At 29.6% G+C, this 14,319-nt stretch overlaps 1 protein-coding gene and 1 pseudogene across 3 annotated transcripts; one reads left to right on the top strand and one right to left on the bottom strand.

Moving 5' to 3' along the window:
* Window positions 1–392: 392 nt before the first annotated feature.
* On the top strand, window positions 393–10,315 carry LOC146721589 (ornithine aminotransferase, mitochondrial-like; annotated as a pseudogene). Its single transcript, XR_014925602.1, has 4 exons — window positions 393–415; window positions 734–1,021; window positions 8,781–9,111; window positions 9,550–10,315. The product of XR_014925602.1 is annotated as an ornithine aminotransferase, mitochondrial-like (transcript).
* LOC146721590 (dynein light chain roadblock-type 2-like) lies at window positions 6,313–7,536 on the bottom strand. 2 transcript variants are annotated; one of them, XM_085486545.1, is made up of 4 exons: window positions 7,497–7,536; window positions 7,067–7,223; window positions 6,606–6,939; window positions 6,313–6,532 (listed from the first exon to the last, which is right to left on the bottom strand). In XM_085486545.1, exons 3-4 carry the CDS (start codon window positions 6,661–6,663, stop codon window positions 6,321–6,323), a joined length of 270 nt encoding a protein of 89 aa, XP_085342671.1. In that variant the 5' UTR covers window positions 6,664–6,939; window positions 7,067–7,223; window positions 7,497–7,536; the 3' UTR covers window positions 6,313–6,320. The 2 variants fall into 2 exon arrangements, with proteins under 2 accessions (XP_085342671.1, XP_085342670.1); XM_085486544.1 differs by lacking the exon at window positions 7,497–7,536 and adding an exon at window positions 7,438–7,469.
* Window positions 10,316–14,319: the final 4,004 nt, after the last annotated feature.

The following is a 14,319-nucleotide window of genomic DNA, read 5'->3' on the forward strand; positions in this document are numbered from 1 at the left end:
ATTAAATTGAAAATATATTTTTTTTTGACAAATATTTTAAATTAAATTTTCAAAGGAATAAAAATGCGTGTACTAAAAATAAACTTCACTTTATCAAATATAATTGCTGACATAAATTTTTAAAAAAGTAACAAAAATGTATAAGTCTAACTTTCTTACACTTCTCTGTTAGAGCTTCGTAAAACACACACCACAAACACACACACACACACACACACACACTTTTCGTGAACCTTTTATCACTTCATAATAGTTATGCCAGTCAGAAAATGATCTAATATCAAGTTTTCGTTCTACAGTTTGTCGCCTCTTAACAAGCAATAAGTACTTCAATATATCTGTTCAATTATTAGCGAGAATGGCGCCTGCTAAATATTAAAGGATCGGCAAGAATGCTATATCCTCTCAACCTCAGGTAATGTATATACAATTTGTATATAAGTGTATTTTTAATACAAGAATTTAATAAGTTATTTATAATAAGTTTTATACAATTTTGTATTATACTTAAAAGTAATACTTATAATTAATATAATTAAATATACATACAAAAATGTCATTCAAAAATGTAAAGAAATTAAAAAAAATTTTTGTAATAACTTAAAGATTTATTTTATATATAATTATAATTTTTATTATAAGACTTATATATATGTATAAATATTTTTAAATATTTTAAAAATGAATTAACTTAAATTCTCTTCTCTCTATAGCACATTATTCAATATCGCAGAAAAAACTTTAGCTCTCAAGAAATATTTGAACGCGAATCAAAGTATGGGGCACATAATTACCAATCCGCTTCCCGTTGGCCCGTGCAAAGCTCAAGGTGGTTTTATGTGGATGTTGAGGGTTAAACGTATTTACGATTTCTAAGTGCTTATTCAGCAGTCAATCAAGGTCATGTCATCCAAGAATCTGCAAAGCGATGATCGATCAAGCCAAGACATTAACTCTGACATCTAGAGCGTTTTATTCCGATATTTGGGTGAATTCGAGAATATATTACGAAACTTTTCGGGTATGTAAGCGTTTACCTTTGAAACCTAAGCTTATATGATAAGTTTTAATTGATAACGGTATGAGAACCGTGCGTGAAAGCAAAAGTATAATATATATAATAATCTACAGCTAATTATATATACACATATAAAATATCAAATATCAAACATACGTGAACAGATTGTGAGCAAATCTGCAATCAATTATGCTGTAAAGAAAAAGACAAAATTTAATTTTCATACAGAAGTTACTCTATCAAACGATGTTGGCAAATTGGTTGCAAAAAATGCGACCAAAGCCTGCGACAGGCAATGTGAGCGGATTATCAGCAAAAACCACGCAGAGCCTGTGCAATATACTGACAGCAGATTGGGGGCAGAAACCGAGCAGAATCTGCGTAACGCAGTTGATGTTAGGCAATATTCACCAGTCAGGTCTTATATTTAAGATCGTCTTAAGTTCATCTTCAGACACTGTAGGATCATTTCATTGACTATGTTTTCCACTAGAGTTCGAATCGGGTCAAAGTCGGGTCAGAGTCAGGTAGGGTTATTGGTGTTTCCACCGTAAGAGTGCTCACTATAACCCGATTGTGACTCGACTCTGACCGGATTCGAACTCGCGTGGAAACAGTCATGGCTACAGAGTTCTGAAGTAAACTTAACCCAACTAACAAACCATTTGCTTGAAAATTGTTAACAATCGGGAAACAAAATATGACCAAATACGGGCTGCAAATCCAGAGCCTACGAGTGTCCTCGAGTGCGCCCCATTGCAAATCAAAAGTTGAAAGCATATCCTAATTCTAACATCAAGTTGGGTGTAACGCCAGAGCAGATCTGTCATTAACAGTGCGACGACAGATTGACGCAACAAACTGAGAACAGATTTATCAATCGTAAATTAAAAACAGATTTGCGCTAAATGCTCAGCAAATCGAAGAAAAATCCCAGGTAGCACATATTCGTTTCAGAAAACGTTTATATTTGATTAAAATGTCCCCTCGAAAAACGTTTAGGAAAACGTTTATTTTCGAGTTTAAGAAAAAGTTCAAAATATCACTTTTACCCTTTTTATACTTCATTCGTGAATTTGCAATAATAGAGATAATTTGCATGTCTGCTCCTAAATCGCATATTGTGCAATAATTTTTGTAATGCTGATACATTTTTCGACTTAATATGACATTTATGAAATATTGTAAAATATTTCTTTTTATTTTCTTTATTATTCGGACATTTACTTAACCAATTTTTTATAATCAGTTTAATCTGTTGGGATTGTCAAAGAATTAAACTAATAAAAAATTATTGATTGTAATAGTACTTTTTGTATGCTTTATATAATTATCTGACTAAAACTTAATAGCGAGATAGATAGCTCAACTTGCGACGCATAAAAGGTAAATAAAGGAACTATGTGAATGCATTATAATAAAGCAAAAAAAATTTTGCAAAGTCTCGTATAAAATATAATTTATAATATTTGTATTTTATAGTATTGTTGCAATATTTGTAATGTAGTTTTGATATTGAAATATTTATTTATTGCAATATTTTAGCAATATTCGTGCTGTGGAGATATAATTTAAACGTAAAAGAAATGTTTCTTAAATTATAATTTTAAAGACGTTCTTGTTGGGACGTTTCTTAAAAGTACTTAAACGGTTAATAAATTTTGGATACGTCTAGGAAAAATTCTGAAACGTACATGTGCTACCTGGGATAATTAAGTAAAAAAGAAAAAAAAGCAAAAAATAAAAAACCTAATTTCAATTTTAAAGAAAAAGTCAACCAAACTGGCAATAATTATTAAAAAGATGCTAATGAATACAACGTTTCGACGGTCATTGCAGTTCTTTTCAAGTTAATCTATAAAACAAGTACACACAAATAATTTTTAACTTGTATTCAACCATTTAAACACAAAAAATAATTATAAACGCCAAATATCAGTAAACGAAGAATACATTACCCACGAAGCGGAAGTATATAATTTATTAGTAAGACTAAACTAAGTTTACTGCAGACTGACATAATATTCACAATTGTTTTAATGAACAATGTAAAACTGACATAATAAAACAGGAATATATAAAGATGTTAACCGCTCGCCATGAATCTTTTAGTCACTAATCGTTAATCACTAATCACTAATCGTTAATAAACAATAGAGTATTATTTACAGAAAGATACGGAGAGTTTTAGTGAGATTTATGATCGTGTTCTTGACGCTATTTAATTATATTTATTTATTTATTTGTTACTGTTATTAGTTTGTAACTGACACATTACATGTTATTTGCTTAACGATTAGTGACTAACAATAAGATTCATGCGAGCGGTTAATATCTTTATATGTCTTGTTATTATGTCAATTTTTACATTGTTCATTAAAGCAATTGTGAATATTATATCAGTCTGCAGTGAACTTAATTTAGTTTACTATGAATTAATACTTTTGCTTAGTAGGTAATGTATTCTTGGTTTACTGATATTTGGCGTTTATAATTATTAATCTCTAAAAACTCACCTTTAAAAAAAAGGTAAAAAAGGCGACCAGTTAAGGGCACGCCATTAACAAAAATTATCCATTGCAAACCCATGTACAATAGAATTGTATGAAAAATTATCGATTATAAACCCATGTACAATCGTAACAAAAGTAATGAAATAAAAAAAAAATTGCGCCAAGTGAAAGTAGAAACTTGTACCAGTGGAAAATTAAAGTTGCAGACATATATAGAGTCGTATAATGAATCAATAAAAATTTAAATTTGCAAATGTAGAATTGTACCATAAAAAAACTTATCTTTTAAAAAAAAAGATAAACAAGATGCCAAGTCCATGCGCCATGTGAAAAAAGTGTTAAACAAAAAAGTATTTTTAAGTAAAAAAATCTATCAATTGACAAAAATTTATGTTCTAAAATTAATATCTCTACAAAAAGTAATGTCCAATTATTGCGCAAATAAATAAACATTTTTATAAAAAATTAAAATTTAAAAACTTATGCAAATTTAAAATTAATATAAAATAAAAAGAAATAAAAAAATTTTAGTTAAAAAAACTGGGCGCGCTGCAATGAGTTTAAAAGTAACAATTTAATTTTAATATCATTAGAATATTATTTAGCAGCGCGCCCAGTTTTTTTAACTAAAATTTTTTTATTTCTTTTTATTTTATATTAATTTTAAATTTGCATAAGTTTTTAAATTTTAATTTTTTATAAAAATGTTTATTTATTCGCGCAATAATTGGACATTACTTTTTGTAGAGATATTAATTTTAGAACATCAATTTTTGTCAATTGATAGATTTTTTTACTTAAAAATACTTTTTGTTTAACACTTTTTCACATGGCGCATGGACTTGGCATCTTGTTTATCTTTTTTTTTAAAAGATAAGTTTTTTTATGGTACAATTCTACATTTGCAAATTTAAATTTTTATTGATTCATTATACGACTCTATATATGTCTGCAACTTTAATTTTCCACTGGTACAAGTTTCTACTTTCACTTGGCGCAATTTTTTTTTATTTCATTACTTTTGTTACGATTGTACATGGGTTTATAATCGATAATTTTTCATACAATTCTATTGTACATGGGTTTGCAATGGATAATTTTTGTTAATGGCGTGCCCTTAACTGGTCGCCTTTTTTTACCTTTTTTTAAAGGTGAGTTTTTAGAGATTATATCATTCATTTTTGTATATGATAAGCATCTTTAAATAAATAAGCAAATTCAATTTTTCTGGCATTTTCTTATTTTAGGTACATATATATCCAATAATTAATATACAAAATTAAATATTATTCATCACACAATTTGTATCAAAATAATATATTTTTAAAAATTTATTTTAAATTTATTTAATCATTTTTATCATTGTGATTGTAGTGGCAAGGATTTTATTGCTCAGTGTCATTGCAAGCATCTGGCCTGTATATACCATAATATATTGTGTAATACATTGGCTAAGTATGACAATATGGATTTTGATAGATTCCCATGGAATATTGGAATTTTGTCGGACTTGCAGTCATCCACCACATATGCAGCCTACAATTAAAGAACGCATTTATTCCATATTATTTGCTTCCGTTATTGGCATAGTGCACATTTTTATATATCTCAATGCTGTAGATAGCAAAACATTTTGAAAACATCTATCTTTCTATGTTATCTGCTTTTTTGAAAATATTGCAGCAAATTTATTATGGCAATATGCTTGTCCTCCTGCAGTTAAAGAGGCTTAGTACTTTAATATAATCTTTATTATTTGTATCATTTCCTTTTTCTTGGGAATTACAGCAATGCTTTTGTACTATATTGTCTTGCATCCCTCAAAAAGACAACATACTTCAAACGCACCAGTTCAAGCAATGTAACTTTGATATTTATTTACTTTAAAAAATGAGAGATAAACTATACAATATGCAATTAACCTTATCTTATGACTTTTATAAATCTTATGATAAAATCTAACTCTCTCTTAATCTTTATTATGAAAAGAATCTCGGTATTATATGAAATAATTTCATTGTAATTAATAGTTTAACTTTCAAAAATTTTGCAAAATAAAATAACTCATACATTGTATTTCTACCATATATATAAAAAAAGATAGGTAAATATAAATAAATAAATATATATTTATGATATACAATAAATAAATATATATTTATATATATATAGATATATATATATATATATAAAATGTTGGATTTTTATTATATATATATAATTTTAAAAAATCTTTTTTATATGCTATTGAATTTTAATACATACAATTTTGATTATATGTATTTTAATTGATTATATTTATAAGTATTTTTATATTATCTTAAAAAGACTGCATAGAATTATTTGTGCGACACTCTTATATGTATGTATAATTAATAGGGACCAACTACACATTTTTTTTTCCACTGAATAAAAACAATCTCAATATTAAAATTAAATTATAAAAAAGATACTGTGATATTTTATTGATGAGAAATGTACATTTATAATTGTATTAAATACAAAAATAAACATGCCATGAATTACTATATATACATATTTTCATAATTATCAAACTTAAAAATATAATATTGTTACCAAAGAAGAAAGCACTATTTAAAAACTCTAAAAGTTCATAATTTGTTAAATTAGTAATTAAATACTGCATTTTGTATAATTTTTAAGCTTTATTCTTTTATTTTTCTTTATTTAATTGAATAGATATTAACATCCAATGTAGCATACAGATTAAATTAACAACCAAAAAAATAAATCTTAACTTTGAAATATATTTTTGTTTCTTTTAAATATCAATCAACTGGATTTTGTACTACTATTAATATGAATTCTTTATCTGGTGCCATCATAATTTTATGTTTTTTGCTACGTATGCGCAAGAAAGTTAAATCATTTGTTGGATTCAAGTCACGTACGACAGAACGAGCTTTATCTGACAATTGACTTATCAAACCTGCGTATTGAACTGTTGTCGTATTATCTAATGTTGACTTTATAGGAATACCTAAAACAAATATAATTTTATAAATTTTTGTTTACAACTACAAGTAAATCATGTCAATGATCTCATGTAATACCTTCTGCATTCACCACTATTGTTCCAACTACCCTTTTATGAGACTGAATTTGTTTCATAGTTTCTTCAACCTCTTATAAATTATTTCATCGAATTTATTAATAAAATTTTTATTTTAAATATTCCAATAACGGAAGCAAATCATATGGAATAAATGCGTTCTTTAATTGTAGGCTGCATATGTGGTGGATGACTGTAAGTCCGACAAAATTCCAATATTCCATGGGAATCTATCAAAATCTATATTGTCATACTTAGCCAATGTATTACGCAATATATTATGGTATATACAGGCCAGATGCTTGCAATGACACTGAGCAATAAGATCCTTGCCACTACAATCACAATGATAAAAATGATTAAATAAATTTAAAATAAATTTTAAAAAATATATTATTTTGATACAAAGTGTGTGATGAATAATATTTAATTTTGTATATTAATTATTGGATATATATGTACCTGCAATAAGAAAATGCCAGAAAAAATTGTAAAATAGTTCCTATAGCACTGATATTAGATTTATCTTGTTAAGCTAATCGAATGCTGCGATGATAACTAGCCATTGCCCAACCCATGCTCACAAGTGAGCTGATAATGCTACCTGCTTGATGTACAACTGAAAAAAATATAGAAGCTAATTAAGAAAATTATTAAAAATATATGCATACTCATACATAGGCATTTATATAATTGAAATATTATTGAAATAATAGCAAAATATCTGATTTTGTATCACAGACTGTAAACTTGCACATAAATTATTATGACAATAAATTTGCAAATAATAACATTAAAATTGAATGTAAAAATTGAAATTGAAAATATCTAACCCCGCACGCTGTCAATATAGCGGAGGGCAACTATTATTAAAATATATGCATACTCATACATAGGCATTTATATAATTGAAATATTATTGAAATATTATGACCATAAATTTGCAATAATAACATTAAAATTGAATGTAAAAATTGAAATTGAAAATATCTAACCCGCACGTTGATTGATTGAAAATATCTAACCCCGCACGCTGTCAATATAGCGGAGGGCAACTATCGCCGTCTGTTGTAAAACGTGCGAGATGGACATTTCCAATACATGCATCTATTTATGTGTTGTGTACGTGGTGATATATGTGTGCGCATGTGTTGTATACGTGTGAATACGTGTAGCACGATACTACTATGTTTGCGTGGTCGATGATGAAATAATAATGATGATGACGGGGACGTTTCTTAAAAGAAATTTTTCATATTTCGACTTTGCAATTATATATCTCTGCTTACAAATCACGTAGAGCAGAAATAAAGACACTTTTATTATATAATTCAAACTCAATCTATCGATTAAGTCTAGTATAAACTCGATTGCTTCAGCCGTTATTGAGAATTCGAAATATTATAAAGACTCAAATGTCCGACTCGCGTTAAGATACACGGTGTCTCGGCTACGTCCCTTAACTGGTCGCGAGACACTACCGTGTCTCTTGATTTGTGTGATTAATGGTTAGATAAAAGTTATAATTATTTTTGTGTAATTGTTTTATAGGTGTACTTGTGTGAAAAGAGCTGCAATGACAGTCGAAACGTATTTCATTAAGCAATCTTAATAAATTATTGCCAGTTTGGTCGACTTTTATCATTGAAATTTGGATTAGTTATTACTGACGATCTTACTGTTTATTATTTGTTTAAATAAAAAAACATTTATTGTATTTTATATTTTATGTACATTTATATATATAATTATACATGGGCCTTTTTTCCCAGGTTGTAAAAATGAAATATTAAAAATGACATTCTTTAGTTATAATTTTAGGTAGAATTTATACTTTTAATAGAATTTTATTTTAAGACTTAGTTACAAAAATACATGATGAAAATATGGAACATTCAAAAAATGACTGTCTCCCTCTCTCGACATTTCCTCTTTGAAGAAAAGTCCTCTCCAAATCTCAGGAATCTACCATTAATAGGTTATACACGGTAGATCTGGGACACTTGTATAACTAATAAACAATTTTTTAATCTATTCAAAATTATTTAACATTATATAATATTTAATTTAATATATTAATACAAATATTTCTTCTGAAAAATGTGTGTTGTATAATTTTGTAATATTTATCCATGAAAATTTATTCATATACATATTTAAATATTTTATATCTTAGATATGACAAGTGGCTTCCAATGAATACGGGCGTGGAAGGTGGGGAAACGGCATGCAAGTTGGCACGGAAATGGGGATATTCTTGTAAAGGAATACCGTCGAATCAAGCCAAATCGTATTTGCGGAAGGCAATTTTTGGGGAAGAACCATGAGCGCCGTCTCCTCAAGTACCGATCCGACTAGTTATAGTGGTTTCGGGCCATTCATGCCGGGTTTTGAGATTGTTCCTTACGATGATCTACCTGCGCTCGAACGAATCTTTGTTGATCCGAACATTTTGCGCCTTCATGGTAGAGCCTATCCAAGGTGAAGCTGGCGTTGTGGTTCCTAAGGTAACAAGAAGATATTTATGTAAGGCTCCTTGATCCTCATCGACCATGTCGAAATCGTGACGTCAAAAGCGAGAAAATACATACTGAAAACTTTGCATGTTATTTTTAGATAAAAAAATTTCAATGAACCAACACTACAAAATCTTTTGGCACACTCGTAAATATGTTCGAAAACTATCCTTTTCCTTGACAATCAATCAACAGCTGTAAGATAATTGAAACATCAGACTTCGTCATACAGAATGACTGCGCATGTGCAAGGACCAGACGGACTGAGCCTCATATTTCACTCATTTGACATGTGTTAATTGATTATAAGGGAAAAGATTAGACATGATCAATGAAGATCAAGGATAGCCTTATATTAAGCATTTTATTCAAAAAGCATTTATTGTCAATGTCGAGCTCTATCTTTAAATTTCTTCCTGTCCCGGAAAGGATGGCTATCTGAGTGGAATTAGAGAGCTCTGTACAAGACATAATGTCCTATGGATCGCGGACGAAGTGCAGACCGGTTTGGCGAGGACGGGGAAGCGAATCGCCGTTGATCATGAGAATGTGAAGCCGGACATCCTGATTCTTGGTAAAGCTTTGTCCGGAGGATTCTATCCAGTTTCCGGTGTGTTGGCGAATGATCCCGTCATGCTCACCATTAAACCCGGCGAACATGGATCCACGTATGGTGGAAATCCCCTGGGATGCAGAATTGCTCACGAAGCGCTTCGCGTTCTGGAAGAAGAGAAGCTTGCTGAGAACGCAGAAAGACTTGGTCACGTCTTCAGGGACGAACTGAACAAACTACCGAGAGACGTGATCACTCTGGTGAGGGGAAAAGGTCTTTTGAACGCCATCGTCATCGATAAAAAGATCAATGCAATGGATGTGTGCTTGAAACTGAAGAAACACAGACTTTTAGCGAAACCAACACATGGACACATCATTCGTTTGGCACCGCCATTGATTATCACAGAGGAACAAATACACGAATGCGCAGATATTATTTCTAAGACCATTCTTTCGTATATTTAATGGAATATATATTTGGTATTAATTTCAATTTGATTTTGGACAATTTTGTATTAATTTTGCGGCAAAATAAAATATTAAGATAGAAAACATTTTGAAAAATAAAATACACTTATACAGGATGTAATAAAAAGGAGACCCCTGATTATCTCGGAAAATAAAAGTCCTACAAAAAAGATTCATATAATAATTTAATGGCTTAAAATAAGCTATCCAATGATCTTATCAGTTTTATCTTGGATCGTCATTTAAAAGGTCACGTAAAGGTCACGTAAAAAGACGGCCCACCGCTAGGCTGGTCGCTAAGCTGGTCGCTTGTTCTTACGCTACACGCGCCGCGCGTGCCTAGCGACCAGCAGCTTAGCGACCAGCCTAGCGGTGAGCCGTCCTTCCCGCGGCGTGCTTATACTCGCGCCTATTGATCGATCTTTTTTAATTAATATCTCATTATTTATCCCGAATATTGCAAAACGGCACAGGACTTTTCTACTTAGTTTGATCCGTTTCTACCTCTATGTGAGAGTTGACCCGATCATTTCGAGACACCCTGTATATCAAGAGACACGGTAGTGTCTCGCGACCAGTTAAGGGCGTAGCGGAGACAACCGTGTATCTTAACGCGAGTCAGACATTTGAGTCTTTATAATATACATATATACATCAAGAGACACGGTAGTGTCTCGCGACCAGTTAAGGGCGTAGCGGAGACACCGTGTATCTTAACGCGAGTCGGACATTTGAGTCTTTATAATATTTCGAATCCTCAATAATGGCTGAAGCAATCGAGTTTATACTAGACTTAATCGATAGATTGAGTTCGAATTATATAATAAAAGTGTCTTTATTTCTGCTCTACGTGATTTGTAAGCAGAGATATATAAATGCAAAGTCGAAATATGAAAAATTTCTATTAAGAAACGTCCCCGTCATCATTATTGTCATCATCAACGACCACGCATACATAGTAGTATCGTGCTACACGTATTCACATGTATACAACACATGCGCACACATATATCACACGTACACAACACATGCAAGATGCATGTAGTGGTAATTTTGTCCATCTCGCACGTTTTACAACAGATGGCGATAGTGGCGCTCCGCCATATCGGCAGCGTGCGGGGTTATGTTGGCTAACTCTCTCTCTCTCTCTCTCTCTCTCTCTCTCTCTCTCCTCTCTCTCTCTCTCTCTCTCTCTTTCTCACACACACGCACACACACACACTCTCTCTCATTCTCACTCACTCACTCACTGTTCGTCTTGTGTACTTATTTAGTACATTCATGATTAAACATCTATATGCATTAATGTGAAATTTACTTACAATTAGTTTATTTGAAATATTCAATCTATAAAGTGTTTATCTTATAAGATAGACAAAAAAATCTGAGTAAATAATAAGAAAAAGAAACAAAAGGATTATTATTGTCATAATTTTTTATCAATTAAGTACTCTCAACTATCCAATAATTAAATAAATACGTACAAATGTGCGCGCGTGTACACACATACACATATTGATATTAAAGAGATTGAAGGAGAGGAAGGAGAAGATAAAAATTTAAATATTCACATATAGTTTCAAATATTATATATAAATTTATAGTTTACATATCTAATTAATAATGAATTTCTAATTATATTAAACATATCAAAATAAAGACATACATGTATTTATCAAAGGAATAAAATTATTGAATACAGACTTAAAAAATTTATTAAACATAGACTTAAAAAATTAATTAATTAAACATATTCCAAATTTAGAAAAAATAAACTTTATTTATATATGCAACAGCTTTTTAAACTAAATTTTGAAATTCTATTTTATATTTTAGACAATTATCTCAATCAACATCTACGTCCACATTAGCTGCACTGCAGACTACCTCTACAGCCACATTATCTGCTCCGCGGATATAGCGTTATGCCAATACGATACATTACATGTACTTACTTACTTGCCTTTACTGTACCAACTCTTGTTCTTTCCACGTAATCATGTTTTTACAGTTATCGTTTGCTGTATATCTTCCAGCAAACTTTATTTCGTGTGAAGTGTATTTAATTAATTAAATCTCTGCGAAAGATTGAGAAGATGAAGGGATAATTCAAACTATGAAAACATGGTTACATGGAAAAGACAAGAGTTGATACAATAATAAAGACATTACATGTATTTGTATCCTGCTGGCATAAGGTTATAGAAGTTGATTGAGATTGAAAAATAATAATGAAAATAATAAAAAAAATAAAGACACATGTATATTTGTATCGTGCTGGCATAAAGTTATAAAAGTTGATTGAGATTGAAAAATAATAATAAAAATAATTAAAAAAAGGAAATATTCAATCATCATTTAAAAGCATATTTGAAATCTGTAGAATAAACAGTTTTTGCAAAAAATGTGGAGCATTTGAGCTCTAGTAAGTCTAAAAATAAATGTAAACATCAATTAATAATAACTGATGTTATATATATATTATATATATAAACCAATTTGTTGCAATATTCACTATAAAAGTGAATAATTTAAAAGATAGTTAACATAATTTTACATAAACTGAAATATTTCATAAAATAAAATATTTGTAATATTTCGAAGTTTATGTAAGATTATGTAAAAATTATACCTTTACAACTTTTTATAGTAAATGTTGCGAGGAATCGATTTATATGAGAAAAATTAAGGTAATTCTATTTTGAAAATATAAGTGACCTTTAAATAACCTTGAAAATCGCCGTTTAGGAAAAAGTCTGTGTCAACTTTTACTTTTTCGAAATCCTGCAACTTTTATCTAAATTTAATAGAAAATGTATAAAAAATGCTCAACATTAGTACACACACACACACACACATATGGGTAAATTTATATAAATAGGGTGCTTTAGGAGGAATGATCAGGATTCTAGGATATGATTGTACACATCATTTTAAGCAAAGAAGTTTAGATAAACATGTTTAATAATTGTTCTATTCCGGTCATAAAATATACAAAAATGAATGATATAATCTCTAAAAACTCACCTTTAAAAAAAGGTAAAAAAAGGCGACCAGTTAAGGGCACGCCATTAACAAAAATTATCCATTGCAAACCCATGTAGAATCCTATCTTATTGCAAACCCATGTAGAATCCTATCTTATTGCAAACCCATGTAGAATCCTATGAAAAATTAATCATTGCAAACCCATGTAGAATCCTAGGCAAAATTAACCATTGCAAACCCATGTAGAATCGTACCCATTGCAAACCTATGTAGAATCCTATGAAAAATTAACCATTGCAAACTCATGTAGAATCTTATGAAAAATTAACCATTGCAAACCCATGTAGAATTAAGCAACACAGTAGTTTAACAAATTTACGTACACATCGATATATATGTAAATTTATTTGTTAAAAGACATTCTGTTTCAGAATGTAGCTCAAAAATAGAAATAATTTTGACATTTTTAATTTTATTAATTTCCATTTTTACCAGCCTTATATAATTATTCTCACGACATAAATCAAATATGAGAAAGATACGTACGTCACATAGCGTTAAATAAAAGAACTAACAATTTAGTTAAAAAATATTTACAAAATAATTACTATAAATATTTATCTTTACATACCATAAATATTATATGAAATATTTAATCTATGTTTTAATAATGTTAAATAAAGGCTTTTATAAAACATTTCCAAAATATTTATATAATATTTGAAAAAAATATATATTCATAAATATTTATAAATCTTTATCATAAATATTGTGTGCTATCTAGATACTTCATATATAAAACTTCGTGTAAACAAAATATAATGTTTGTCTCGACTTTTATAATATCCATGCAATATATCTTAATCTATAATATACAAGTGCTATATCAATAAAAAAATTCGATCTTTTGACAGATGGAAATTAATCAATAATTCTCAATATATTGCGAAGATTAAACGAGTATACATTGACGTATACACACACACACGCACACGTACACGCACACACACGCACGCACGCACACACACACACACACACACACACACACACACACACACACACACACACACACACACACACACACACACACACACACACACACATATATATATATAAATACATATTTTCAAATTATGAATTGTTGTTTACCAATGTTTATTCATCAGATACAATTAAACGCGGCGTACA

This window comes from Nylanderia fulva, unplaced genomic scaffold, assembly GCF_048542155.1.
Source record: "Nylanderia fulva isolate GAGA-0341 unplaced genomic scaffold, ASM4854215v1 Scaffold449, whole genome shotgun sequence".
NCBI classification, from domain to species: domain Eukaryota; kingdom Metazoa; phylum Arthropoda; class Insecta; order Hymenoptera; family Formicidae; genus Nylanderia; species Nylanderia fulva.